A 25,759-nucleotide genomic window follows, 5' to 3' on the forward strand; every position below is an offset into this window, starting at 1 on the left:
GCCAAACGGCATGCGCAAAAACTCGAACAAGCCGAAGGGGGTAATGACAGCGGTCTTAGGGACGTCTTCGGCGCGCACGGGAACCTGGTGATACCCCCGCACCAAGTCAATTTTAGAGAAAATCGACATTCCGGCGAGGTTGGCAGAAAAATCCTGAATGTGGGGGATGGGGTAACGGTCATTCTCCGTGGCATTATTTAAACGGCGGAAATCTCCGCACGGCCGCCACCGACCGTCTGATTTGGGCACCATGTGAAGCGGAGAGGCCCATGCACTGTTCGAACGCTGTACAATGCCAAGGCGCTCCATGGCTGCAAACTCTTCCCGAGCGACGGACAGTTTCGCGGGGTCGAGGCGGCGCGCGCGCGCGAACACCGGGGGCCCGACCGTGGGAATATAATGCTCAACCCCATGCTTCGTTACCGCGCCAGAGAAATCAGGGACAGACAGCGATGGAAACTCTGAAAGCAAACGCTGAAAAGCATCCCCGGAGGTCACTACATTAGCCCGAATTAGGGGTTCGGCGGCCCGTGTAAAACATGGCAGCGAAGAAAACGAAAGAGCATCAATTAAACATCTGTTAGCAACATCGACAAGCAGTCCGTGAGCGCACAGAAAATCAGCACCTAAAATAGGTACAGAGCTAGCGGCAACAACAAAGTTCCACTGGAAATCCCGGCCATGAAAACAAACAGTCACCAACCTTTCCCCAAACGTTTTGATGGGAGAGCCATTAGCTGCCATGAGCTGCGGCCCACAGTTCGCTGCTAGTCCGTCGGCAGCGGTAGGGGGAAGGAGGCTCTTCTGGGAGCCGGAGTCCACGAGAAAACGTCTCCCGGAGCGCGAGTCCTCTATGAAGAGCAGCCTCTCTGTATTGCCAGCGGTCGCGGCTGCTACGGCGCGCTGGCGGGTCCATTTCCCTGGGCCGAGAAAGCGCAAGGCGGCAGGCAGCGACGCGCTCTGTCGCCAAATCGCTGATGGTAGAAACAGATGTTCTTGCCGCCGTGCCGGCGTGTAGCAATCCCTGCCGTCAGCAAGGGGGCGGATGCTCTGGGGGAGGCAGGTGGTGGCGTGGAAGGCGTCGCCGGCGAGTCCGTAGCCACGGCGTGAACGTTGAAAGTGCGGCTAGCCAGGAGAATGCGATCCGCTTCTTCAGCCAGGGAGCGATAATCCTTCGCAGGCAGAAGCGGGGAGTTTGCGAGGACGGCTCTCACGGCGGCCGGTAGCTGGCGGAGGAAGAGGTGGGCGAAGAGGAATCCCCCGTCATCCGGCCCGAGCAACGACAGCATGTTCTCCATGAGCTCGAGCGCGGTACCGCCACCCAAGCCTGACAGGTTGAGGAGCTTTTCGGCTCGTTCAGCGTCGGAGAGGGCATAGCGCCGAAGAAGCAGCTCTTTAAGGGCGGCGTATTTCCCTTGGGCGGGTGGGTCCCGGAGGAGCGGCATCGCGCGGCGGGTGGCCAGCGGGTCGAGTGAGGCCACCACATGGTGATACTTCGTGTCGTCAGCCGAGATGCCGCGAAGGGCGAACTGAGCCTCCACGTGCACGAACCATGACGGGGGGTCATGGAGCCAAAAGTCCGGCAGTTTCAGCGCCACAGCGAACGTAGCTGCAACAGGAGGCGGAGGTCCGGCGGCCGCCGATGCCTCCAAAGCGGAGTCTGCGTTATCTGCGGCCCGTTGCATGCTCGAGTCAGGGGTCACCAGTGTGGAGGTAAGCATTACGACACAGAGCTCTCAGTTCACACTCCTTCTTTATTTGTCTCCAACATCAACTGGACATATCGCGCCACAAAACAGAAGAACACACTTCCTCAACACTGGGTGTGAGTGGAGCCCTCTAGTGGTCCACCACAACAGTAGTTTTTCTGTTGAGTTGATGTTGATCAGCACAATCTGATAGAAACAGCAGAGATTCGGATGCTTATTATTTTATTGAATCATAATCCTCTTCTTTATTAAAATGCACCTGCGGAAAATAACCAAATAAAATACAATAAAATAAAATGCACAAGATGTGAGTTTAGGGCAAATAATCTTGTAATTATGGTTTTGTAATTATCTCTGGTTGAAGTTGTGATTGTTAGTTTCCTCTTCCTTTGTAAAGGTTTGTTCCTTGTTTGCGTAATCTATATCTCACTGTTTGTCTTTGTGATTTTATCATTTTCTTTTTTTTTCATCCAGTTAATTTGTGTTTTATTTTGAAGGTTAGTTTTGTGTGTAGCTTGCTGGGTAAAAACCACAGCCTTTGGGTTTTAAACTTCTGAACCTCTGTCCTCTGCTAAATCAACATTTAGTGCAAGAAATCCAAAGTAATCTCAGCATAATCACTTGCAGTGATATCAAGTAAATATCAAACATTAGAAACTGAACATTCAGGTTTTTAAGCTTTTATACTGTATTACTGAGTTATGTACTTACGGCAACTTTATCCATCTGTGTTTTGTTCCCTAAAATGAGAGAAGAAAGTCAATTTCAGTTTCAGGTGAAAATTCTAAATCTTTAACTTTACATGATTAAATTAAATTTACCTTTAGTTCTTGTCCATGTGTTGACTGTCACAGCAGCTATTGAAAGTGCTGCTAAGCCCACAGAGACAATAATGAACCTTGAAGATACAGAAAAATCTGTAAAAAGAATGAAAACTTAAATTTATTAAAATTATTCGGGTACAGTTTTCTGTTATTTTTAAATTCCTTTACTTTAAAGTAAGGTACCAAGTCTAAGGACCCATATTTGTCTTATTCTGAAGGTGAGGAGTAACTGTTGGATGTCGCGTGCAGTTAGCTAGCTATTAGGTAGTATCTGCTTGTGGATTACTTTGGCAGTCTCTTGAAGCTGTGCAAGGCTAAATATGAGCTGAGGAAGAACCAGACAATGCGTAACACCATCCTCAGACATGATGTGCTCTCCCAGGCCCGTCGTTTCTTTGCCTATTGCCAAGACAACGCACCCACTGCTGCAATGGGGGCACTACCAATTAGGCCACAGCCTACGGATAAAGTTCCACACAAGGCGGCTTGGAGCAGAGGTCCACCTTCAGGCCTCCAGAGGGACCTGCCCCCAAGAGAAAAAAGCCTCAATCCTCCTAGCAGTGAGATTGAGAGGAGATGGCGTTGAGTGGCTGTGTGAATGTACGTTCCAGTATTACAGTTAACAAAGAATCCATATTGTTCTCAAACAACTGCAAATCCTAAACCTACAGGTCAAATGTTTCCTGTATCTTTACAAGTCAGGCAGCGGATGCCTTTTACCACAGATGCACTGGGATAACAATGCCTCACCTAAAGTGCTGCACGTCAGTCAGCTAGCTGTTCACCTTTCTCTGCGAGCATTGCCAAGCATGCTCCTTTATGCTTTTCTCTAAGTAGAAATGATTACACCAATTGCAGATAGAGCACACTGCAGGACCTTTCTCTGATTCTAGTGGCCCCTCAGTGACCAGCAAAGCAGTGGTAAAAGTGTTGGCAGCTAGCCCCGACAGCTCCCTCTCTGCAGGGACCTGCTCTCTCAGGTTAGCCTCTGAGTTTTTGCTACCCTCCCTTTACATCTTAGAAGCTGAAGATGGAGTCCTCTGTGTCAAGCCTATTTACTACATAACAACGTTGACCACACTTAGAATACATGTTTATGTGACCAGTTGCTTCCCTGCTTTGTTAATCTAGCGAGTGGTAGAGCCCTGTTTAAATAGAAGCTCATTCACTAGATTATGAAGGTTATCTCACTGACCTACAGCACCAAAGATTTTGCTTTCCCACTGGGTATAAAAGTAAATTCCACCAGGAGAATGTCAGCCTCAAGGGCCTTTTTAAAGGGGTTCCTGTGAGAGATGCTTGTACAACAGCTATTTTGCCTTCATTGTACACCTTTGTTCAGCTCTATCGTTTGGACATGACGCCCTCTTTATATTGTACAGACTCCACTGACTCTTTTATAAAGCACAATACAGACAAGCTTTTAATTAATTTGTTGTTTTATGTTTTCAATTTATTGTTTTATAATGTTTTTTTCTGGTTTTATTGTGAAGCACTTTGTGATTTTTATCTGTGAAAAGAACTATATAAATAAATCTTACTTGCTAAAAGCAAAACAAAATCAAAAAGATATATTGTACTTGGTTTTTGTTACTTTTGTGCCACCTTGAAAAAAGTTAAAGACAAAACCAAATGTTTCTAAAAAATAAAGATCTAAATAAGGAATGTGTTTGGTGATTTTAGTCATAAGCAGTTTATCATGATGTTACCTGTTTCCTCAACTGCCAAGAGCTGATGCTTGAAGGTGAACTGCTGCATTTTTCCTGTATCAGTATCCGTTACTTCACACACTATGTTATATCTTGATGGGTAAATATTGCGAGACTCCAGAAAGGACAGAGTGGTGGAGCAGTCAGTTTGTGCAGTCACTGTTTGTTTGTTACCTTTGTCCACATATTGACCCTTAATGCGCCACTTCACTGTGTGATGACACTCATCAGATGTCGACACAGAGCAGGTTAAAATGAACTGATCAGTGTGCTCATGTTCAGTTACTGTCAAACATAATTTGTGACAAAAACAGCACAAATTAGTCATGTTATTTTGATAACATGTACTCTACATGTCTAAAGGCTAATTTACACTATGGAGACCTACTCTCATAAACTGACACAGATTTAACAGCGTCTGCGAAGCTGGATTTAAGAAATGCATGTTTAAAGTTTAAGTGTTTGGAACATTTTAGTTTAGTTTAGCACCATTTTGTGCCAGTGCAATAAATCTAATAAACGTAATTATGTTTGGAGTGTGATGCTGCATTTAATATTGTACCTGTTTGGGTGTGCTTGGGAAAGCAAACACAATTTTATTGCGGGAGAAACGTTTCGCCACTCATCCAAGTGACTTCTTCAGCCTCAGCTGACTGCAGGTTTCCCCAAACCTTATAAACAGTACATTTGCATAATGACTGAAACCAGCCCACTGAAGGAACAATGGGCTGGGAGGTCAGTTCCTTAATCATAATTATGCAAATTCCCATGACCATTGATCAACAATCACTGACCAAAACCCACTGATCAAAGAACACTGATCAATGGCCATGAGTACCATTCACAGAGAGTTGGGGAATGGCTGCAATCACAGCATTGTAAGATGGTGAAAGATGTACCCTTAGGCCCCCTCCTCGATTCAGAAGTCACTTGGATGAGTGACGAAATGTTTCTCCCACAAAACGCTACTTCCAGATGAACAGATTCAACTTTTGGAGATTTACTTTCCTGGATGATTGAGAATGCATCAAGACAATTTTATTGCATATAGTCCAGTCAAAATAGTCCAGTTTCACAAACAGTGTTAAATCTGTCAGTTTTTTGAGAGCAGGACTCCATTGTGTATGTTAGGCTTCAGACATGTAGTGTTTCATTTCCACTTTAAGTGTGATGATTGTAAGTTTTTAATATTTTAAAATTAGTTTAAGTTGAAAAAATATTTTGATGTAAATACTTACCAGTAATGACAGAGAGAACAACCAGTGCCTCACGTTCCCGAGCATCCTGAACATGTGCTTCTTCTGATTTGTATTGTATACAGTAATAAAAACCAACATCCTCAACTGTGACGTTCTTTAGAACCAGAGAACAGTTCGCTGTAACACTCAGTCTGTCTGATTTAGTTTCGGCTTCTTCACCAATCCGTCCAAGTTTGATCAGCTCTGTTGTTTTGTTTCTTGAACCCAAGAGCCAAGTGGTACCATTACAGTTATTCTGCTTATCTATCACATTTAGACAAGGCAGAGTGACGTCATCTCCAACTTTCATAAAAATGGAGGTTTCATTTTCTGATACTACTGATAAAATTGAAGAGAGAAATCAAAAATAGATTAGAATACAACACTTTTCAGTAGGGATGGGTACCGGTATCGGTTTTGACATAAACGGTAGTAACCAGACCAAAAAGCAGCGCACATTTCGGTGCTTTATTTTGCTGCTTTTTTTTTACTGAGATGTCAAACACTTTGGATTCTAGCCAATCATTTTACCTTTGCAAGCATAGTAGGCGGGCCCAGGTACGTACGTTCTTTTAGAGCAGAGCTACAGATTAAAAATGCCCAAGGCGAAGCGGTCAAAAGTCTGGCTGTACTTCACAGCAAAATATGCAAACTCAGCAGCCTGCAACAAGTGCTTTAAGGTGATATGTGATACTGTGCAAAGGAAGTAACTCCTCGAATCTGATGAAACACCTGGCGAGTGTAGCGTTTTTTTAAAAGCCGAGAAATGCGCCGTGTTCGATAGCTTGCTGCGAGACCTCACACCGTGCACATCTACTGCGGGTGTGGTGCCTGTTATCGGACCCGGAGTTAGCAACATCTATGGGCTCAAAATGTGGTCATAAATATTTTGTACTTGTAAAAAAAGATTTGCATGTGTAAAAAGAATTTGTGTGTGCGTAAAAAAGATTTGTGTGTGGACTTAGCTAAAAAAACCCTGCAAGTTACAAGTACGAATTTTGACCCTATTTTTCTTCCTTTCATCTGATTGGTCAATGTCATGTCAATCACAAATGTAACAATCCAATCAGAGAACAGATGGGTTTGGCTGTCGGAGGGGCGCTTTTTTTGAACTGCAGGTCTTTGAAGGGAATAAATGCCCTTTTACATGCTAACCCAGCGTTTTCCTTCATCACCATGAAGGAAAACAGTCTGTGGTCGTCCAAGTTTGGTGATTTTTGTGTCACAGGTCTACGTGCTTAATACAGGGACTTCCACAGCCTTTTCAACAGCGCTGCGGACCGCGGGGGGGCAGTGTTTTGGAAATGACAGTCTTCATTACAAAGCTTTCTTCGTTATGAATTAGCATACATGTTTTTATTGAACATTTGAAGAACTAGCAAAAAAAACAGAAACTCTTGTAGAGGACATAAAGTCAGAGATAGAAATGACAAGGAGCAGGTGCATCTAGTACAGGTAGAGCTGCTGCAAAAACCCACAGAGCTCAGCAGCCAGCGCAACAAATTCTGGATCCTTGGCTTTTAGTTAGCATTAGCAGCACATCCTGCATCTGATGTGAAAGGACTTTTATGCTGCGCACTGTGACTCACAGCAATGGTCCCGGGTCAGCCCTGACTTTGTGTTAAACTAATCCTAAAGTATCTCTCCAAAAGTTGAATCTGTTCATCTGGACGTAGCGTTTTGTGGGAGAAACGTTTCGTCACTCATCCAAGTGACTTCTTCAGTCTCAGCTGACTGCAGGTTTCCCCAAACCTTATAAACAGTACATTTGCATAATGACTGAAACCAGCCCACTGAAGGAACAATGGGCTGTGAGGTCAGTTCCTTAATCATAATTGTGCAAATTCCCATGACCATTGATCAACAATCACTGACCAAAACCCACTGATCAAAGAACACTGATCAATGGCCATGAGTACCATTCACAGAGAGTTGGGGAATGGCTGCAATCACAGCATTGTAAGATGGTGACAGATGTACCCTTAGGCCCCCTCCTCGATTCAGAGATGGTCTTTCCCTTTTCACGTAAATGGCCTCCTTGACTCCGCGCTCAAACCAGCGTTCTTCCCTGTCCAGGATGTGTACATCCTCATCCTTGAAAGAGTGTCCACTGGCCTGTAGGTGTGAATAGACTGCAGAGTCCTGGCCTGATGAGGTAGCTCTTCTGTGTTGTGCCATCCGCTTCGCTAGAGGTTGTTTGGTTTCCCCGATGTATAAATCCTGGCAATCCTCCTGGCACTTAACAGCGTACACTGTTACTCTGTTTGTGTCAGGGGACCCGATCCTTGGGGTGGACCAGTTTTTGGCGCAGCGTGTTTTGGGGTTTAAAAGCCACAGAGACCCGGTGTTTAGAAAAAATGCGTCTCAACTGTTCTGATACTCCTGACACATATGGGATCACTACAGGTTTTCACCTGGGCAGCGGTTGTCCTTCTCTCCTGGATCAGCTGGAGCTTTCTTTAGGTGCCTTCCCAGCTTTGACAAAAGTCCAGCTGGGATAACCACATTTACTCAGGGCCTTCTTGATGTGCTGTTCTTCTGCCTCCCTGGCCGCTGTGTCAGTGGGGATGGTGTTCGCTCTGTGTTGTAATCCTAAAGTAATAATGGTATTTCTAACCACAACCACAACTTTATCCTTTCAACAGCTGCTGAAAGTTAGGGGACCTAGCTGCTATCGGATATTTATATAGAGATCCTCCAGCTTCAAACTGTATTACCCTTCAAGGACCTGCAGTTCAAAAAAGTGCCCCTCCGACAGCCAAACCCATCTGTTCTCTGATTGGATTGTTACATTTGTGATTGACATGACATTGACCAATCAGATGAAAGGAAGAAAAATGGGGTCAAAATTCGTACTTGTAACTTGCAGGGTTTTTTTAGCTAAGTCCACACACAAATCTTTTTTACGCACACACAAATTCTTTTTACACATACAAATCTTTTTTACACACACACAAATTCTTGTTACACATACAAAACTGATTTACAAGTACAAAATATTTATGACCACATTTTGAACCCATTTAAAATGGCCAAAGAAAAAGTGGGAAACTACGGAGCCCCGCAGGGGACATGGGAGAAAAAAAAATTAAGACAGACTTTTGCGAGATCTCGCAAAAGTAACTCGGGATCTCGCAAAAGTCCGTCTTAATTTTTTTTTTCTCCCATGTCCCCTGCGGGGCTCCGTAGGAAACAGCTAAACATGAGAGGTTTTTTGGACAAAGTTTGTGTTTTTTCTATTGTTTAAGCACTGCTTCCAGCCAAGAGTGATACCATATATCCCCTATAGCTGCAGAAAAGGCTAACATTGTTATCTTTTTTCAAAAAAACAGCTAAACATGAGAGGTTTTTGGACAAAGTGTGTGTTCTCCATTCTTTAAGCACCGGCACCGTTTCAAAAGTACCGGTTTGGTACTGGTATCGAATAAAACCTTAATGATACCCATCCCTACTTTTCAGAGTGAAGATCATTTTAGACAAAACTTTATGATAAAACTTTGTGATTGCAATAATATTGATAACATTTAGTTTGACTGCTATTAAAATGTTTCCTGTATTCTTACCTGCAATCTGAATCATCAGCATCAGACATAAAAACATCTGAATCCATCTGAATTCATCCATCGTGCTTCTCTGTCTCACTTCTTTCTTGTTCTCGATCTCGACTGTCACAGTCTGTGAACTGATGACTCTTTAAGACTGTTTGCACTTCCTGTCATTATTGACACTTCCTGACCACAACTCTTAGCAATATTTAGTTTTCTTCTTTTCTTGTTAATGTTTTAAAGGTGGACTATATCAGCTTTTTACATCTCTGAATTTCATGAAGGTGTTTTTTATAAAGTGAAATTATTATAAAGATAAATTATATTAACATTTAGCAGAGACAATGACATAATTGACACCCTGCAAAGACGACTGAACAAGATGAATGTGTGAAGATCGTAAGTTAAGATAAATAGTTGTGATAATGCAGTGCCTCTTTCTGTTTACTTTAGAAAGCACAAAGAACAGAGAGCTGAAGATGTCATGGGCCTGGGTCTGGGGGCCCAGTGCTCATGTGTTATTTTCGGGTGTATTGAATATTATGACTTCGATTTGTCTTTCTGGATCGTTTATGGTTGTTTGTTGGTGTAATATGCTCCTGGTCCCTTGTTTCCCTTTGTACGTGTGTGTGTGTGTGTGTGTGTGTGTGTGTGTGTGTGTGTGAGAGAGAGAGAGAGAGAGAGATGTGGTATGCTAGTTTTGCTGCCACACCAGGCCTGGAGAGTCTCCCGACTTTGGGCCAGCCACACCTGGGATTAATCACCTGTTGCCGATCTGCCTTATCAGGGAGCCCTACTTAAGACAGCAGTGGATCACATGTTACACTAGAAACACAGTTAGTTCTCTAGCTCATATGATCGTGTTTTTCAGTGACTCTCCTGTTTGAATGGTGAAGGTGTTTTTGTCAGCCGGTGGATGGGAATGTACTAATTGTTGCATCTCTTGTTTCCAGGAGAATTGCACAAACATGTGGAGGTATCAGCACACTTTTGTATATATCACCGAGGAGGAGAAACACCATGGACCTTAGAGGACAATCACCGCACAGGAAGTGGACAGGGGTGCGCGAAGAGCATACACACTGTGGATTGTTGCCACTGCTCTCTGTTTTTTTTTTTCATAGTAAATAAATGCACTGTCTTTATTCAGAAGTCCTGCATTTGGGTCCTCTTTCAACCAAGATAAAACCAAGATAAAATATTTGAGTAGTCTGAGACCTGTGTATTCTTTATTGTTAATCTGAGGTACTTCATTTCAGAGAAAGGAAGAGGAAGTGATTTAGTGTGAATGTGGTTACAACAGCAGCAAAGCTCTAGAGGTGTGAGACAGTAGTAAAAAAAAACAAAACAAGAACACGGTTAGCACTGATCATATCAGTAAATTATCTCTAACAATCTTCAAACAGAATCAAACTGTGCCCTGTGGGGTAGGTTGGGAAAGGCAAACCTACACCCCACGTTTGCCCCATGTCAGTGGACTAAAACAGGCCCCCAGTAGTTTTCCCCTTGGCGCTCCAAAAGCTGCCTAACCCACAGAATTCCCTCCCTGGCACACTGCGGGTTAGGCCTTTTAACCTTTGTGGCCCTGTGACAGTTTTCTGTGGTAAACCTGGAGTGGGTTTGCTCATAATGTACCCATATAATGGAAATTCATGAAGATATTTTGAATAAAGAGAAATTACTGTAAAGAGAAATGATAAGGTACAGCTGCTGTATTTCCCTGAATGAGAGAGCACTTCACTTAGAGATGGAGAAAGATGTAAGAAAGACTGGAAAGGAAGAACAATGGTCATATTTAAATGTAAGGACTACTGGTAAACGTATTGCTAAACATTCTGCAAAACAAAGTGAGTTAAACTAACTGTTCCATGAAAATAATCAGCAGTTTAGTGCAGGATAAATAGCCTATACAAAGAAAATTACTGGAGTTGTGAGTCATTCTTTTACCTCACACTGAGCCTCTACAACTAGTATTTTCCCAACCTGCCAAATCCCACTTCAACCAAATGACTGTCCTCATTTTTCCCTTTAACTGTATTCCCATGTCTATTATTATTTTATTATAGCTGGTAGAAATGTAAGCAAACTACTTTTCAGCTACTTTTTACTGAGTACATTTACAATGCTGCACTTTTATCCTGATTAAAAGAAGTTGAATCAGTACTTCAACATTTGCCAGAATGTTTTATAACACATGTATCTGCACTTCGATTTAAGGAAGGAATGTCTGTACTTTAGCCACCTCCAGCTGCTAGCCTCTGTCAGCCTCTCTCACCACACAACTTCCTGTTCTCTCACCTCAAGTCTCAGCTTGTTTTATTTCAGTAATTTACAGAACCATGAAGTATAGTGTCACAAATATATTAAGAGAGCATAAAAAAGATCCACTTGCACAGAAACAGTCTTTATGTGGTTTATTAACGAATGTAAAAGAGAGACTGTGGTCAAGTAGGTCAAATGGGTAGATACGTTTAGAGTGGAACTAAAACTCTCTTCTATACATAGAAGAGAGTTGATTGGGAAGTGGTTTATTGGCTACCTATTTCTCGGTTTGTACATCCTCGACTCCTCTTCTTCTATCTAAGTCTATTCAACCAAAGATGTGAGTGAAGGTCTGAACAGGATGAACAGGATGTGACAAAACTCATACAAGTTCAAGACCTAAATATAAATCCATAGTCAGAATACTGAAACACAAAACAACTATGTATATGGTCTTGATGCATGCTCAATCAGATCATAGCGGTTTCAGGGGGAACGTGTTTCGTCAAATATCCGAGTGATTGAAGAAGACTAAAGAAGTCACTTGGATGAATGACGAAACATTTCTCCCACTGAAAACAAAACACGCAGATGAGCAGAATGAACTTAATGGGAACGACTTACATCGTTATCTGTTTTATACGATTTAATCTATAAAACTGGATGAGATGATACTGGTAATATAAAAGCCATTTCCTCTGCTGAGTTGAAGTTGATCAGTTGAATCTGACTGAAGCAGCAGAAACCCCGATGTTTTCATAATGAACTGTAACATCGTCTTCAACTTGATCATAATGTATCTGTGGGACACAAACAAACAAAACAAAATAAAACATATCATAATGTGAGTTAAGACAAATACCTTTTAATAGATTCTGTAATTGTCTCTAGTTTTTTATTTGTTTGTCTGCATGTCTTATTTTCAGATGGTTTTTCATCAGGTTACTTCCTGTTTTATTTTGAAGGTTAGTTTGTCATGTCTCATTTGTGTCTGTGTTTTTGAGTTTTTGCTACCGCTGTGCAGCCATGTTTGTTTAGTTGTCATTTCTACTTTAACTTCTTTTGCTCAGACCTGCCAGTCTGCTTTAAGATTATCAGCTGTTGGGTCCAGCTTAACTATTCGACCACAGGTGTGAGATAAATACAGCTTTAGTAAAATTTTATAAGGAGAAGGCAGCATCAATCACTTTCCCAAAATAACTCTCACGTGCAGATTCACAGGAGTTCTAACCAAAAACCCTCTAGTTTTAAATATAATGAAAAACAACTTGTGAATCCTCTGCTGAACCACATTTAGCTCAAGAAATTTAAAATAATCTCATGAACATCATGAACTACAGCTGTTAGTAAATAACAAATGTCAGAAAACAACCTTTAGGACTTTTGCCTTTTATGTTGGATTACTACGTTTTTTTTTACTTACTGTTTTATCCATCTTGGTCGTGTTCCCTAAAATGAGAAAAGGAAGTCAATTTCAGTCTAAAATAAAAATTCTAAATCATTCAAACTTCTCATTATTAAATTTGCCTTTAGTCCTTGTCCATATGTTGACTGTCACAGCAGTTATTAAAGTTGCTGCTAACCCCAGAGAGATAATAATGGACCTCAAAGATACAGAAAAATCTGAAAAAAAAAAACCGAATAAAAATGTCAATTTATTAAATAATTTGTTTAAAGTTTTCTGTTTCTTTTAAATTCTGTCTTTTTAAAGATCCAAATGTTTACGTAACTTCTTGAAAGTATTTAAAAATATTCAGATGCTATTGTTTTTGTTGATAAATGTAAAGCAATTAAACATCTAAAGTTTGTGATTACATAATGTTTAATAAGTTTTTGTACCTCATGAAACATTTTTTCAGTTTTTCTCCTCATGTAGTGCTTGTTTAGGTTCTTCATTTATCAAGTCCGGCACATTTTAATCTAAATTATTAAGTGTCAGAAAAATAATGAATAAAAAAAGGATTACTAATGATGATAAAATAACATATTTGTGGGTGACTACCTTGTGAATCATCCTTCATTATTGTTGTATTTGTTTCTGAATTTGTGTTGCTTTCAGTTTTTCTGGATGGTGTCTTTGTTGATTTTGTGTCACCTGAATAAATGTATAATATCATTTAAAAAAAAACAACTACATGTTTTTGTTTTATAAATATAAGAAAAAAAGCATTGTGGTAAAAAGAAACTTAAAATCAGTCAAATATATGTTTTAGGGGATTTTATTCACCTTAAACAGTTGATCATAAACTCACCTGTTTCTTCACCTGAGGGCTGAGAAGTAAAGGCAAACAGCTGCACTTTTCCTATTTTACTGTCAGTCACTTCACATGCCAATATGTTATATCTTGATGAATAAAGAAAGTGAGACTCTGGAATGGACACTGTGGTGGAGCAAACAGTCTGTGAAGTCACTATTTCGTTGTCCTCTTTGTCCACATCTTTACCTTTAATTTGCCACATCACTGTGTGATGACACTCTCCATGTGTCAGCACAGAGCAGTTTAGTATCCCCTTATCAATGTTCTTATGTTCAGTCACTGGTGAATATAAGGAGAGAAAAATGAAAAAAAAGAAATATAAGGAGAGAAAAACAGAGTAAATCAGAAAAAAATATCCTAATCAATGCTATTATAATTGCTGTTGTGTTTTTTAAGACAGTTTGGGCTGAAAATATTTTGATGTAAATACTCACAGGTAATAACAGAGAGATCAACGAAAGACTGACGAACCCGAGTGTGTTTAGATGGTGTTTCTTTGACTTTGTATTGTTGACAGGAATAAAAACCAACATCCTCAACTGTGAGCTTCTTTATATGCACAGAACAGTTCACTGTAACACTCAGTCTGTCTGATTTAGTTTTGGCATGTTCACCAATCTGTCCAAGTGTGATCAGCTCTATTGTTGTTGGTTTGTTTCTTGAAGCAAACGTCCACGTAATACCATCACAGTTATTCTGCTCATCTATCAGATTTAGACAAGGCAGAGTGACGTCACCTCCAACTTTCATAAAAATGGATGTTTCATTTACAGATACTGTTGAGAAGATTGAAGAGAAATATAAAAAATAAATTAGAATGCAGCAGTTTTTACAGTCAGAGTGAAGATCATTTTAGACACAAGTTTATAAAATGTCCCATGATCCCCTAAAACAACAGAGCATGCTCAGCTCTCTTATTTACTGTAAAGGTTATTGATTGTAATAATCACCAACCTGTAAAGGTTAATGATTATTGTAATGATCAAACCTTATTAGTAAGGTTTGATCACTAGAATCAAACTTTATTTTTACTGCTGTTTAAAATATTTCCTGTATTCTTACCTGCAATCTGAATCATCAGCATCAGACATAAAAACATTTGAATCCATCTGAATTCATCCATCGTGCTTCTCTGTCTCACTTCTTTCTCGTTCTCGATCTCGACTGTCACAGTCTCTGAGCTGATGACTCTTTAAACTTGTTTCCTTGGAATAGTGAAGTGTCACTTATTCTTCGTAACTTGTGCAACTTTTGTTCTTTTTGTTCTTTTTTTTTCTTTATTTAGATTGAACAACAATAAGAAGAAAAGGAAATGATGAACAACCAATGACTCATATGTTCAGTATAAGAGGGAAAATATGACAGTATAAAACCTGTTTAATAGTTTAAACAATCTGTTGTGTTCTTTTACAGCAGTGTGAGGAGAGCAGGAGGGACGGCCCTGCTCTCCTCCTCAGACTATCTTTAGGTATGTTATTGATAAATGTGAAACTGATCAAAGAAGCACTTACAAACAACAACCTGGTAAAAAGTAGAACTGGACAATGGGTATATATACAGAGCAAATGAGGCTAGTGGGAGGAGCTGAGGTTGATGTAGCTGATGGCGCAAAACTTCAGGATCCACCAACACAGAGAAGGCAAGAGCATGGTGACACATCAGTAACATGTGACACTGTCATGTAGCAATAACGTCTCTTCATACAGTGAACACTTTATTTAACTGGTATCAAAGTCTCCTGAACAATGCTTGACCTCTGAACTGAGGTTTTACAACTCATGGTCTGTCCCACTGTTATCCAGATGCATCATCTAGCATCTGTATGTTTTGTGAGTCTCGTGCGTTCATATTTAGAAAACATATAAAAGAAGAAGTGGTTTGATTTCTGGGTGCAGTGTGTGATTTCACCATGTCCTCATCTGTAGGGTTCAAACTCAGTCCATGAATAACAGGAAGATTCCAGTTACATCTGGAAGAAAACAGTCTCTATCAAGGAAGTTAAGTTCTTGTTAACACCCACTTAGAGATGATTTGTTCAGATAGTTTAATGCCATTACTTAATATTAGTTATACATGATCATTATCTAGAGTTTTTATCCTTGTTAATCTTTAGAAATTTCTTTCTGATGAGGCCAAGAGGAGGAATTTTCACCAGAATGTGGCAGCAAAAGCATCAGAGCTCTGGTGGTTTGACAACCAGATAATATCAAAAACATAAATGGTTAACTCCCTAAGTTATCTCAGACAGAATTAAGACCAAGCTATACACCAGGGTTGATAAATGTGCACATTTTATTGCCTTTATTTAATTACATTTTTTATTGTTTTAGCTTTTTAGAATAATACTACTAATATAATACTGTGTTGATTGGTTTGGTTATCATCACTGTTTCTCTTGTGTTTGGGAATCTTGTCCTGCTGTCCGGATGTTTTTTTGTTCTAATGCTGTGTAAGATGCATTTGAATTATGTTTTTTCTTCATTAAGACCTCTTTTGGAGCTGTGTGCCCTTCAGTAAATACATTTTTGTTCATGTTTTTTTATATCACTAAATGACTGTGGCAAGAGCCAGTAGCACATGTAGTTGGTGTGGTGATTCAGCGAGTGTCACAATCTTTAGATTGTAAAGAAATGTGTGGAAAATGATGACGTGTTTTGACCTGTGACATAAGGTTTCGACACTCAGTATCTGTTCCACTATTTTCTAATGTATGTTCTCTATCATTTACACTCTTTCACAATGAGTCACATACATTTATATTTAGAAAACGCATAAAAGAAGAAGTGGTTTTAACTCTAGTCAGGGTGTAGTGTGGGATCTCACCAAGTCCTGACTGGTTTGAGGCTTCCACTTTGGTGGCCTCAGAATCTCGTCTCTGCTTTTTCCAGATGATGAAGTGTAAAGTGGCCAGAATGAGATTTAGCAACTCTAAGTCCTAGACCGTGGTTCTCCACTGGACAAGGGTGGAGTGCCCACTCCAGGTCAGGGACAAGCTGCTGCCAAGTGGAGGAATTTAAGTACCTTGAGGTACCTTGAGGACTGACAGACAGATCTACAGTTATTAGTAAACAACAGATATCAGAAACACAATCTTTTGAAACTTGATGTTGTTTTATAAAACTGTTTCGTTCCCTTAAATGAAAAAATAATAATGTAACTTTCAAATGAAGGATCTATGAAGCATTTTTAACATAATAATATGTTTAAAATATATCATCTTTAGACACATAGCTAAAACAAAAATTGGAATTTACTCTGCAATCACAAAAAAGATATTGATACAGACTACATTAAGCTGTTGTGAGATCAGAACATTTGATTGTCAGTAGATTTGGTTATTTACTTGATTTGAATTGGGGTTCTTTTTAATACATTTATAAATTGTCACTCCAATTTCCCAGCCTGACTGAGCATTTGCACTGCTAAAGCTCTGACAGCTCAAATGGTCAATCTGGTCCCACAAACGCCAGGAAAACCCTTAGATGTTCATATTCATGCTGCTGTAGTTCAGAGCTATTTATGTGGCACAAACGAAACCTACACTATATTAGAAAGGTGGTTTAAATGTTTTGGCTAATCAATGTAGTGACGTAAGACCTTAGTAGCACAAAATACATCCATAAAGAAAGCAAATGGATTACAAAACAGAGACAGATCTTTATTTTATTGCTATTTTAGTTACACAGAACTGAATGGCTTTTTGGATACATGTAGATATTGATACTTGCTTTAAGTTATGGAAAAATACTGGTTCAGTTTTACACAATGAAATGTTTACAATGTCTTGAGAGACAAAGAGAGAAAGAGACATTTATTTACACAGTTTTGTGCTAACCTAAAAAAGGAAACATAAACATGACTATTTGGTGTGATAATTGTTTTCTGCTCACCCAGCCGTCTCTTAGAGATTCTGAGCAGTTCATAGACATGTAAAAGTAGCAACGAAACCAACTGTATTTCATAAACATATTGTAAAAAATGATTATTTTTTAATTTAAGTGTTGATGTTTCTTTGGGGGGGACACGAGTTGCCTGTGGGGGTTTCAGCTCGGCACTCTTCCAATAACCGGCATTTTACTAAATCTCTTGGAAACATTAAGCTCAGCATCCATGAGAACAACATTAAGACAACCTTGTGAGGCAATCTAGCTAACAACAGCAATAACTTAATTAACATGTTGCGATCACACTGCCTCAAGTCAAAACAAAAATTTCCTTTCCATTAAATACGAGTGCTTTTTTCAACTGCTTGAGCTATGTGACTGCAACATTGACAGTAGAGTAGAGGTTGCTGGGATCAACGGTGGATGCAGAGGAAGGAGCCTTCACAGTGCTGTAGGTCACAGCATCGCCTTCACCATCACAATGAACCTGAAAAACAAAAGGAATTTGAATGATGCATGAATTAATAGCGTTGAACTCCTCAGTGCCTTATTTTGCAATTTTGATGAAAGTTATCTGAAGCCTATCAAAAATAGGTTGTAATGTAATAGGTTCTTCCTCTGCACATGCTCAACATTAACCATATTAGGCAGTGTTTGCCAGCTTACCCGGGTTTTACTGTTGCTATTCTTGGTGTAGCTGATGGTGGCATAGGAAACTTCAGGCTCCACCTACACAGCGAAAAAACAGCAGAACATGCTGTCACCTCACTAATATGTGTGATCCTGTGTCATATAATAATAACAACTCTTCATCTGCTGAACACTTAAAAAATCTTTAACTAGCTTCGAAGTCATATGGGGTGGCATATTGTGGTGCTCTACCTCCTGAGCTACAGGAGGTAGAGCAGGTCACCTGTTGATTGTAAGGTTGGTGGTTCGATCCCTGGCTCCTCCAGTCTGCATGTCAAGTGTCTTTGGGCAAGATACTAACCCCAAGTTGCTCTCTGATGCATCCAGAGTGCGCATGTGTAAGAATGTAGTTAGGAAGCACTCAGTTTAAAGAATGCATGGGTGCGAATGTGGTATGTTGTATAGAGCACTTTGAGTACTCTGGGAGAGTAAAAAAGTGCTATATAAGAATCAGTCAATTTACCATGTCTTGTAAACTGTCTCAAAATGTTGTTTTTGCATTAAAACTGCTGTTCAGTGTTGAAACTGCTGTTCAGTTGCATCATCTTACTTCCTTATCCTTTCCATAGCTTCAATGTTTCTTATGCATTTATATTTAGAGAACACATTAAAGACAAAGTGGTTTTAACTCTGCTCTGGGTGTAGTGTGTGATCTCACCAAGTCCTGAATGGTTTGAGGAGCAGATTGAGTCTCTGTGGGCTTCAAACTCAGTCCCTGAAAAAGAAGACATAGTCCAGTTACATCTGGAGGAAAACTGTCTCTGTGAAGCTAGTTTAGCTCTAGTTTAAGACCCCCCAATGATAAACTGATATATTGCTTATTTAATGTCAGTTGAACAAACACTTAATTATGTATATTAAAACTCACAGCATTTTCATACATCTGTGTTTTGTTTCCTGAAAAGACAAAAATATTCACTGTAAAACTCTGCATTTGTCAAACCCTCTTGATTTATAAAAGTTTTATCTGTAAATGTTCTCACCTTTATTTTTCTTCCATCTGATGACAAACACAGCTGTTATTAACAGTATAACCAAACCAACAGCTCCGGTGATGTACAGTGAAAGATCTGAAAGAAAAAGTATATAATGAAACATAAAAACATATTTGGATAAAAGTTTTTACAAATGTTTGAAAAACTTTTCATGCAGCTTAATTTTCTTTACATTGCATAGAAAATACAGTTAAACTGACATGCTATATATGCACAATAACTTGATGAGAGTCAATGAGAAAAACAATCCCATGAACTGCATGAAGGTTTAAATTCAGACATGTGACTTTATAGGCAGACACTGTCTGACCACATAAATATATCTCCACTACATCACAGAGAGTGATATTATACCCCTTATGTCAAAAATATTCATGAGCTTTTTGAGTGTTAGTTTCTATGAATTATTCATGAGCTCAGTAAGTAATTAAATTATGATAATTAAATTATGATAATTAAATTATGATATTAATAAAAATATGATATTCATAAAAATTATGATTTTCATAAAATATGCTAGTTCATTGCTTTTCTTCCCCCAAAAAATAAGAACTAATTGCTTATTTTAGAAAAGTTTTTATATCAAATAGCATTCTTTTATTTTTTTAATCCATTAAAAACTTTTTCCTTTTTCCCCTAAAGAAACGCCATCTGGTGGTGGGTCAGCGCATGACAGCGCATGAGTGCACAGGGCGCGCACGAGCGCGCCTGTGTGTCTAGGCGCGCTCGTGCGCGCGCCTGACTCGGGACCGTGCTTCTGTGGGGGGCTCCGTGTTTATGGGTGAAAATGTGTTAAACCAGTATAAATGTGCTTAGTTAAACTTGTGCTTTTGTAACGTTCAGAATGGCCAGACATACAGGGTGCATGCCTTGTGGGAAAAGTTTATTTCAATTTATATGCATTTGTTTAATCCGAACAAAGAAATTTAAAATCAAAGTCCGAGTCGCAAAAAACTCTCGCGACCATAAACGCCCCGCGGCTCCCAGCGGCTTACAGCAAAAAACAAAAAAACCTCTGCGGTTTCTCTCCAAAATACGCAAAACAAAAAACCCCTAGAAATAACCTGTAGGGAACCCCCGTATACCCAAAACCTTATACTCGATAACAGGGGCAAATCCTGAAACCAAATCCTTAGTCTTTTATTCTCAAACCCCGCTCCGTGTCTAAGTTCTTACTCGCGATCCTTAGGCACATAACCGGCAAATCCTCCTGAAAAACAAAACAAAACAAAAAAAAAACCTCCGCGGTTTCTCTCCAAAAATACGCAAAACAAAAAACCCCTAGAAATAACCTGTAGTCAACCTCCTATCCCCAAGCCTTATATTCGATAACAGGGCAAAATCCTGAAACCAAATCCTTAGTCTTTTATTCTCAAATCCCGCTCAGAGTCTAAGTTCTCCCTTCGCTCCGAGCCGCACCGGCCCGCAACCAGAGCAGTCTCTTTTTCCTTCTTGTTCGCTCCACCATCTACTGCTTAATGATTCTGGGTCTTCGTTTGAAATTTGCGCCCCGAGACCAACTCCGCCTCCCAGGTGCCCTACCGCAAATCACATAACAAAGGGGCGGATCCATTCGCACCCCGCTCACCCAATCGCGCTCAGTTTGGATTTTCACGATCCCCCCGCTCAGGTTAAGACTTGCGTCTTGTCTCACAAGCCATCTGACTTCAGGCGCGTGGACAACTACCTCCACTTAGACCGAATACCCATTAATACTCCGGTCTCCAGACCACTTCAACAACTATCTCCGTTCAGGCCGAATACCCATTAATACCCCGCTCTCCAGACCACTTGACAATTTGCGGCACTTTTACCTGTGTGCATATCAATCGGTAAGTGTTACTCTTGCTTTCCTTTTTTTTTTTTTACCATTTTCTCTCAAAAGCTTTTCAAAGCCATCCAGAAAATAGCTAGTCTAACACCTGTAATACACATTATAAAAAATATATATAAGCTCCAGTTTATCACTCAGTTAGAGTTAAAAAGTGCTTGACTACACTAGCAGCGATCATGTCCTCTTCAGGTACCTCTTTTTTCTTACCCCTGTTCATATAATGCTTATATTTTACTGTATTTCCTGTTTGTTTAAATACTCCTAGTTATTACTTTTTACACTCTCAAATAATTCTGTTTGATTAAGGCTTATATTTTACTGTATTTCCTGTTTGTTTAAATACTTGTTATTTCTTTTTAGACTCTGAAATAAGCCTGCTTGATTCTTCTCTTTTGGATCATCTCGATCAAATCGGTAGGTCTGCTTCATTCTTCTTATCCCTCTTAACAGTTAATTGTACAAGAAAAACAAAAACACTAACCCTCTTTTTAACTTATCAAACTTTTTCAGACATATCGGATTTGGAAAACTATGTTTTTTCGAGTTCACCTAGTTCTTCGCCTAGTTCTTCGCCTAGTTCCTCACCCCCGGTTTTAGAGAGAGCTACAGGCAAGAACATTCGTCTCTCGACCCGTGAGAGAGAGGCTTTGCTTTCTGCAAGGGTTTGCCCCGCGTCAGCTCCCCAGCGTGCCTCGGGCAAAAACCTGCATCTGTCTGCCCGGGAGAGGGAACAGCTGATCGCTGCGCACGCTCACAGTCCCGGCTTCGGAGCTCCAGCTCCCCAGCGTGCCTCGGGCAAAAACCTGCATCTGTCTGCCCGGGAGAGGGAACAGCTGATCGCTGCGCACGCTCACAGTCCCGGCTTCGGAGCTCCAGCTCCCCAGCGTGCCTCGGGCAAAAACCTGCATCTGTCTGCCCGGGAGAGGGAACAGCTGATCGCTGCGCACGCTCACAGTCCCGGCTTCGGAGCTCCAGCTCCCCAGCGTGCCTCGGGCAAAAACCTAAATCTGTCTGCCCGGGAAAGGGAACAGCTGATCGCTGCGCACGCTCACAGTCCCGGCTTCGGAGCTTCTCCTCCTGTATCGGGGCCAAGACATTCACAGCCCCTGCCTCGGAGATCCAGTCTAGGTCAGTCACTCTCGCTTTTTCTTTTTCTCTCATTTTATAAAAAACTATCGCCTTTTCTATTAAACATCACTAACTGATATGTAACTTACCCTTAAATTCTTAGGGCATCTCAGAAACAGGAGTGGGAGGACCGTTAGGAGGACCCGTAGGCCTGCCAGCACAAGGAGGACAAGGCAGATACGTGTACGGCGAGACAGACTTGTTTCCATTGCTCTCCGATCAGTTTCGTTGATCGCTGAAATAGTTCAGCTCATCTTGTAATAAGGTTTTATTTAATTTAATTGTTTTTATTTTTATTTTATTTTATTTTTAAAATATATTCTTTGTTAAACAATAAAATGGACAACCAGGAACAAGGTATTCCAGACCCCTTTCTTGCTTTAGAAATAGAGTTAGCCCGGTTAAATGAAAACGCAGATCATTCACAGAATACACCTCCGCAGAATCATGAACACCCTGAGGTGATCAATAATAATAATAACGATCCTCTAGAACTGATTGATTTGGCTCTTGCACAACTAGCCCGTAGTGAAAGTTCCCCCCAAAATAACACTCAGGATTCAGGATTCGAGCATGTTGAGGCTCATTCTCAGCAAAACCTTGCCTCTTCTGACCCTTTCGCGGCTCTTAATAGCGCTTTAGAAGCCTTAGCACAAATACAGCACGAGGTTCAAATACCTCCAGAATTATTGAGTCAAATAAATAGGTTAAATCAAAATATTTTTAATGATAGTCAGCATTTGCTCAGTTCTACACCACGCTGTGAGTCTGTTAACCGCAGTCCACCCCTACCGTTGATAAACGGTTTCAATGAGTCTAATCAACAACAATCGTCTGAGATTGTCTCTGTTAACCCCATGAATAATGCGCCCGATCACCCCTTTCAACAAGGGGGTAATCCAGACCAGAGCTGCGCCAGCAATTCACCACAACCATCTATAGTTGTCAGAAATAAATTTAATAACGTTCAAATTAGAGAAATTTTGAATTTCCCTCCTCCAAACGATATACCTGATTATGCACACTATTATCAAGGTGTAATGGGCGGGGCCCGTGAAATTTCAGACAGGATTTTCTCCCAGGCACGTCCAGATGATCTTATACAATTAGAGTTGATAGGACCTCAGTTGCAGAATAATGTTTCAGTCATTTTAAGGGACAATCGTGATTTGAGTGAATTTGAAAATTTATTTCTCAGGGCGGTACAGTCAAACTGGTCAGTAATGTGCGAGGGCTCGCTCGAGCTTGTAGCTCAGATCGTTAGACCCCCGTCAGGTAGTGGAAAGAGGATGCTTAAACACATACTTCACAATGAAATTGTCAGAAAGAAAAGGCGCTTTTTATATATTGTTCATAACCCCGCAAATAAGTTATGTTTTGCTATAAGTCTTGCCCACCTTCTGCACCCTGATTTTAACGATCAACAAGCAGAGGTTTTCGGTAGAGAAATTCAGCAAAAAGCTGGTCTAAATGATCAAACGCCTGTCGGCTTTAATCAGATTATTACATTTGAAAGGTTACTCGGATGTAAAATTATAGTATTTTACCGCAACGAAAACGATCGCAGCCTTTGTAAATTTGAAACTAGTACACCCAATACAGAAAAAACCCTTTGTTTATTTTTATTTGAGAATCATTACTATGCTATCAAAAATCTAAAAGGGTTTATGGGTACATCCTATCTCTGTAATCATTGTTATATCGGCTACAACCATGTGTTATCACATTTTTGTCGTGCTCGTTGTTCAGTCTGTATGCAACCTGACTGTAACCAATATTCCATCTCTCCTATTGTGTGTCATGATTGTAATCGCACCTGTCGGTCTCCCTATTGTTTCAAGAGCCATAAAAAACTCGTTGACAGGCGTGAAAGATCCGCCAGCAACTGTCAGCTCTTAAAAAATGTGTCAAGTGTTCCAGACTTTATTATTTAGCAGTAAACGAAAAACCTCACAAATGTCAAAACAGGAAATGCCCAATCTGTCGCCAGGAAATCTCCACTGATCAGCAAACGCATCAGTGCTACATGCAGGTTTTAGAACGCGAGACAAAACACAACAACAAGTTGATTTTTTACGATTTTGAAACGTTTGTAAATCAAACCGGTGAGCACACTCCCTTTCTGGTTTGTACGAGAACTTTAGACGGTAAATCCTGGAACTGTGTTGGTGAGGACTGTGCAGAAAAGTTTCTCGCTCATTTTAGACGTCCACTCTTTAAGGGCTGTATTTTTATCGCCCATAATGCAAAAGGTTTTGACGGGTACCTTATTTTATCCCGAATGGCTAAACAAGGATTAAAACCACATTTAATTATGCAAGGGTCCAAGGTGATCAGTTTTACAGACCCAGACTTTAATCAAAGATACATGGACTCCAGCTGTTTTCTCCCTATGCCCCTGTCAGGTATCCCAAAAGCAATGGGATTTTCAGACAGCGTAAAGGGTTTCTTTCCTCACTCTTTCAGTTCCAGAGAAACTCTAAAATATGTAGGCCCCTACCCTCCACCCTCAGCTTACAGCATAGAGAGAATGACAACAAAAAGCAGGGATGATTTTTACAAATGGTATGATTCAGTCAGCTCCGGTACCTTCAATTTTATGAAAGAGGCCATGTCATACTGCGAAAACGATGTTGAGATTCTAGCTGAGGGATGCAAATTGTTTAGAAACGGGTTTATTGAAGAAACAGGAGTAGACCCTTTCAGCCGCAACACACTTGCGAGTGCCTGCCTGAAAACTTTTTTAACAAACTTCATGCCAGCCAATTCTTTAGCAATACCATGCCCCTTAAATTACCGTAATCAGGTCAAATCATTTTCCTCTGCCTCAATTCAATGGCTAGAATATCTCTCGTACACGCAAGGTGTTTTTATCAGACATGCGCTAAATCAAGGAGAAAAAAAGCTGGGTGCTTATTATTTAGATGGATATGCCCTAATTAATGATAAACCATGTGTCTGGGAATTTCTGGGTTGTTACTTTCATGGGTGTGTTAAGTGTTTTTCAAATCAGGCCGACATTAATCCCTTGTTAGACCTAACTTTTGCAGAGCTAAACAGCCGCACTGAAGAAAAACTGGTTAAATTGAGAACTGAACATAACGTGTGTCTTGTTACAATCTGGGAGCATGAGTGGACAGAATTGAAACGTACTGATGTGAGTGTAATCAACTTCCTCAAACATTACGAACCGCCAGAACCTTTGAACCCCCGCGATGCCCTCTTTGGAGGGCGTACAAGCCCTGCACAGCTGCGCTGCAGTGCAGGCCCTGGGGAGAGAATCGGTTATGTGGATGTTACCTCGCTCTATCCGTTTGTAAATAGCACCTGTAGTTACCCCTTAGGACATCCTCAAATAATCTTTCGAAATTTTCAGCACCCTAAAAACTACTTTGGGTTTATCAAAGCGGTTGTATACCCACCCAGAGCACTCTATTTTCCAGTTTTACCCTATAAAACTAAGTCAGGAAAGCTTCTCTTTACCCTCTGCCGCACCTGTGCCGAAATGAACAACCAACAGGGGGCGTGTAACCATAGCAACGAGGAGAGAGCGCTCAAAGGGGTTTGGACCACTGTAGAATTTAATCTTGCATTAGAAAAGGGGTATCAAATAAGTAGAATCACCGAGGTGTGGCACTTTGAGAAACAGAGTAACACAATATTCACAGACTATGTACATCATT

At 40.5% G+C, this 25,759-nt stretch overlaps 4 protein-coding genes across 4 annotated transcripts; 1 reads left to right on the forward strand and 3 right to left on the reverse strand.

Moving 5' to 3' along the window:
* Positions 1–1,813: 1,813 nt before the first annotated feature.
* Positions 1,814–9,370, reverse strand: LOC109194819 (uncharacterized). The gene is made up of 6 exons (XM_025898687.1): positions 9,044–9,370; positions 5,481–5,819; positions 4,243–4,527; positions 2,531–2,626; positions 2,421–2,449; positions 1,814–1,968 (listed from the first exon to the last, which is right to left on the reverse strand). Exons 1-6 carry the CDS (start codon positions 9,102–9,104, stop codon positions 1,927–1,929), a joined length of 852 nt encoding a protein of 283 aa, XP_025754472.1. The 5' UTR covers positions 9,105–9,370; the 3' UTR covers positions 1,814–1,926.
* Positions 9,371–11,297: 1,927 nt separating this feature from the next.
* On the reverse strand, positions 11,298–14,712 carry LOC112842364 (uncharacterized). Its single transcript, XM_025898683.1, has 6 exons — positions 14,608–14,712; positions 13,980–14,321; positions 13,540–13,824; positions 12,815–12,910; positions 12,711–12,736; positions 11,298–12,087 (listed from the first exon to the last, which is right to left on the reverse strand). The coding sequence occupies exons 1-6, from the start codon at positions 14,666–14,668 to the stop codon at positions 12,004–12,006; spliced, it is 894 nt and encodes a 297-aa protein (XP_025754468.1). The 5' UTR covers positions 14,669–14,712; the 3' UTR covers positions 11,298–12,003.
* A 2,466-nt stretch (positions 14,713–17,178) lies between these two features.
* On the reverse strand, positions 17,179–19,347 carry LOC106097198 (uncharacterized). The gene is made up of 5 exons (XM_019345586.2): positions 19,103–19,347; positions 18,988–19,016; positions 18,778–18,834; positions 18,096–18,158; positions 17,179–17,916 (listed from the first exon to the last, which is right to left on the reverse strand). Exons 1-5 carry the CDS (start codon positions 19,215–19,217, stop codon positions 17,800–17,802), a joined length of 381 nt encoding a protein of 126 aa, XP_019201131.2. The 5' UTR covers positions 19,218–19,347; the 3' UTR covers positions 17,179–17,799.
* A 1,777-nt stretch (positions 19,348–21,124) lies between these two features.
* LOC109194764 (uncharacterized) lies at positions 21,125–23,960 on the forward strand. Its single transcript, XM_025899060.1, has 4 exons — positions 21,125–21,137; positions 21,255–21,362; positions 21,459–22,076; positions 22,180–23,960. Exons 1-4 carry the CDS (start codon positions 21,125–21,127, stop codon positions 22,335–22,337), a joined length of 897 nt encoding a protein of 298 aa, XP_025754845.1. The 3' UTR covers positions 22,338–23,960.
* The last annotated feature ends 1,799 nt before the right edge of the window (positions 23,961–25,759 follow it).

Source organism: Oreochromis niloticus, linkage group LG15 (assembly GCF_001858045.2).
Source record: "Oreochromis niloticus isolate F11D_XX linkage group LG15, O_niloticus_UMD_NMBU, whole genome shotgun sequence".
Classification (NCBI taxonomy): Eukaryota; Metazoa; Chordata; class Actinopteri; order Cichliformes; family Cichlidae; genus Oreochromis; species Oreochromis niloticus.

What these genes read in the sequence shown, in the direction of transcription:
- LOC106097198 (XM_019345586.2), bottom strand. Translation starts at nt 19,217, where the DNA reads ATGTTTCATTATATACTTTTTCTTTCAGATCTTTCACTGTACATCACC. An exon ending in CAGATGGAAGAAAAATAAAG is followed by an intron (nt 19,017 to 19,102) that starts GTGAGAACATTT and finishes TTGTCTTTTCAG; the next exon opens with GAAACAAAACACAGATGTAT. An exon ending in CACAGATGTATGAAAATGCT is followed by an intron (nt 18,835 to 18,987) that starts GTGAGTTTTAAT and finishes CTTCTTTTTCAG; the next exon opens with GGACTGAGTTTGAAGCCCAC.
- LOC112842364 (XM_025898683.1), bottom strand. Translation starts at nt 14,668, where the DNA reads ATGGATGAATTCAGATGGATTCAAATGTTTTTATGTCTGATGCTGATG. An exon ending in GCCCTCAGGTGAAGAAACAG is followed by an intron (nt 12,911 to 13,539) that starts GTGAGTTTATGA and finishes TTTTTTTTTCAG; the next exon opens with ATTTTTCTGTATCTTTGAGG. An exon ending in CATATGGACAAGGACTAAAG is followed by an intron (nt 12,737 to 12,814) that starts GCAAATTTAATA and finishes TTCTCATTTTAG; the next exon opens with GGAACACGACCAAGATGGAT.
- LOC109194819 (XM_025898687.1), bottom strand. Translation starts at nt 9,104, where the DNA reads ATGGATGAATTCAGATGGATTCAGATGTTTTTATGTCTGATGCTGATG. An exon ending in TGTTCTCTCTGTCATTACTG is followed by an intron (nt 4,528 to 5,480) that starts GTAAGTATTTAC and finishes TATGTTTGACAG; the next exon opens with TAACTGAACATGAGCACACT. An exon ending in CACATGGACAAGAACTAAAG is followed by an intron (nt 2,450 to 2,530) that starts GTAAATTTAATT and finishes CTCTCATTTTAG; the next exon opens with GGAACAAAACACAGATGGAT.
- LOC109194764 (XM_025899060.1), top strand. An exon ending in GGATCATCTCGATCAAATCG is followed by an intron (nt 21,363 to 21,458) that starts GTAGGTCTGCTT and finishes AAACTTTTTCAG; the next exon opens with ACATATCGGATTTGGAAAAC. An exon ending in GCCTCGGAGATCCAGTCTAG is followed by an intron (nt 22,077 to 22,179) that starts GTCAGTCACTCT and finishes TTAAATTCTTAG; the next exon opens with GGCATCTCAGAAACAGGAGT.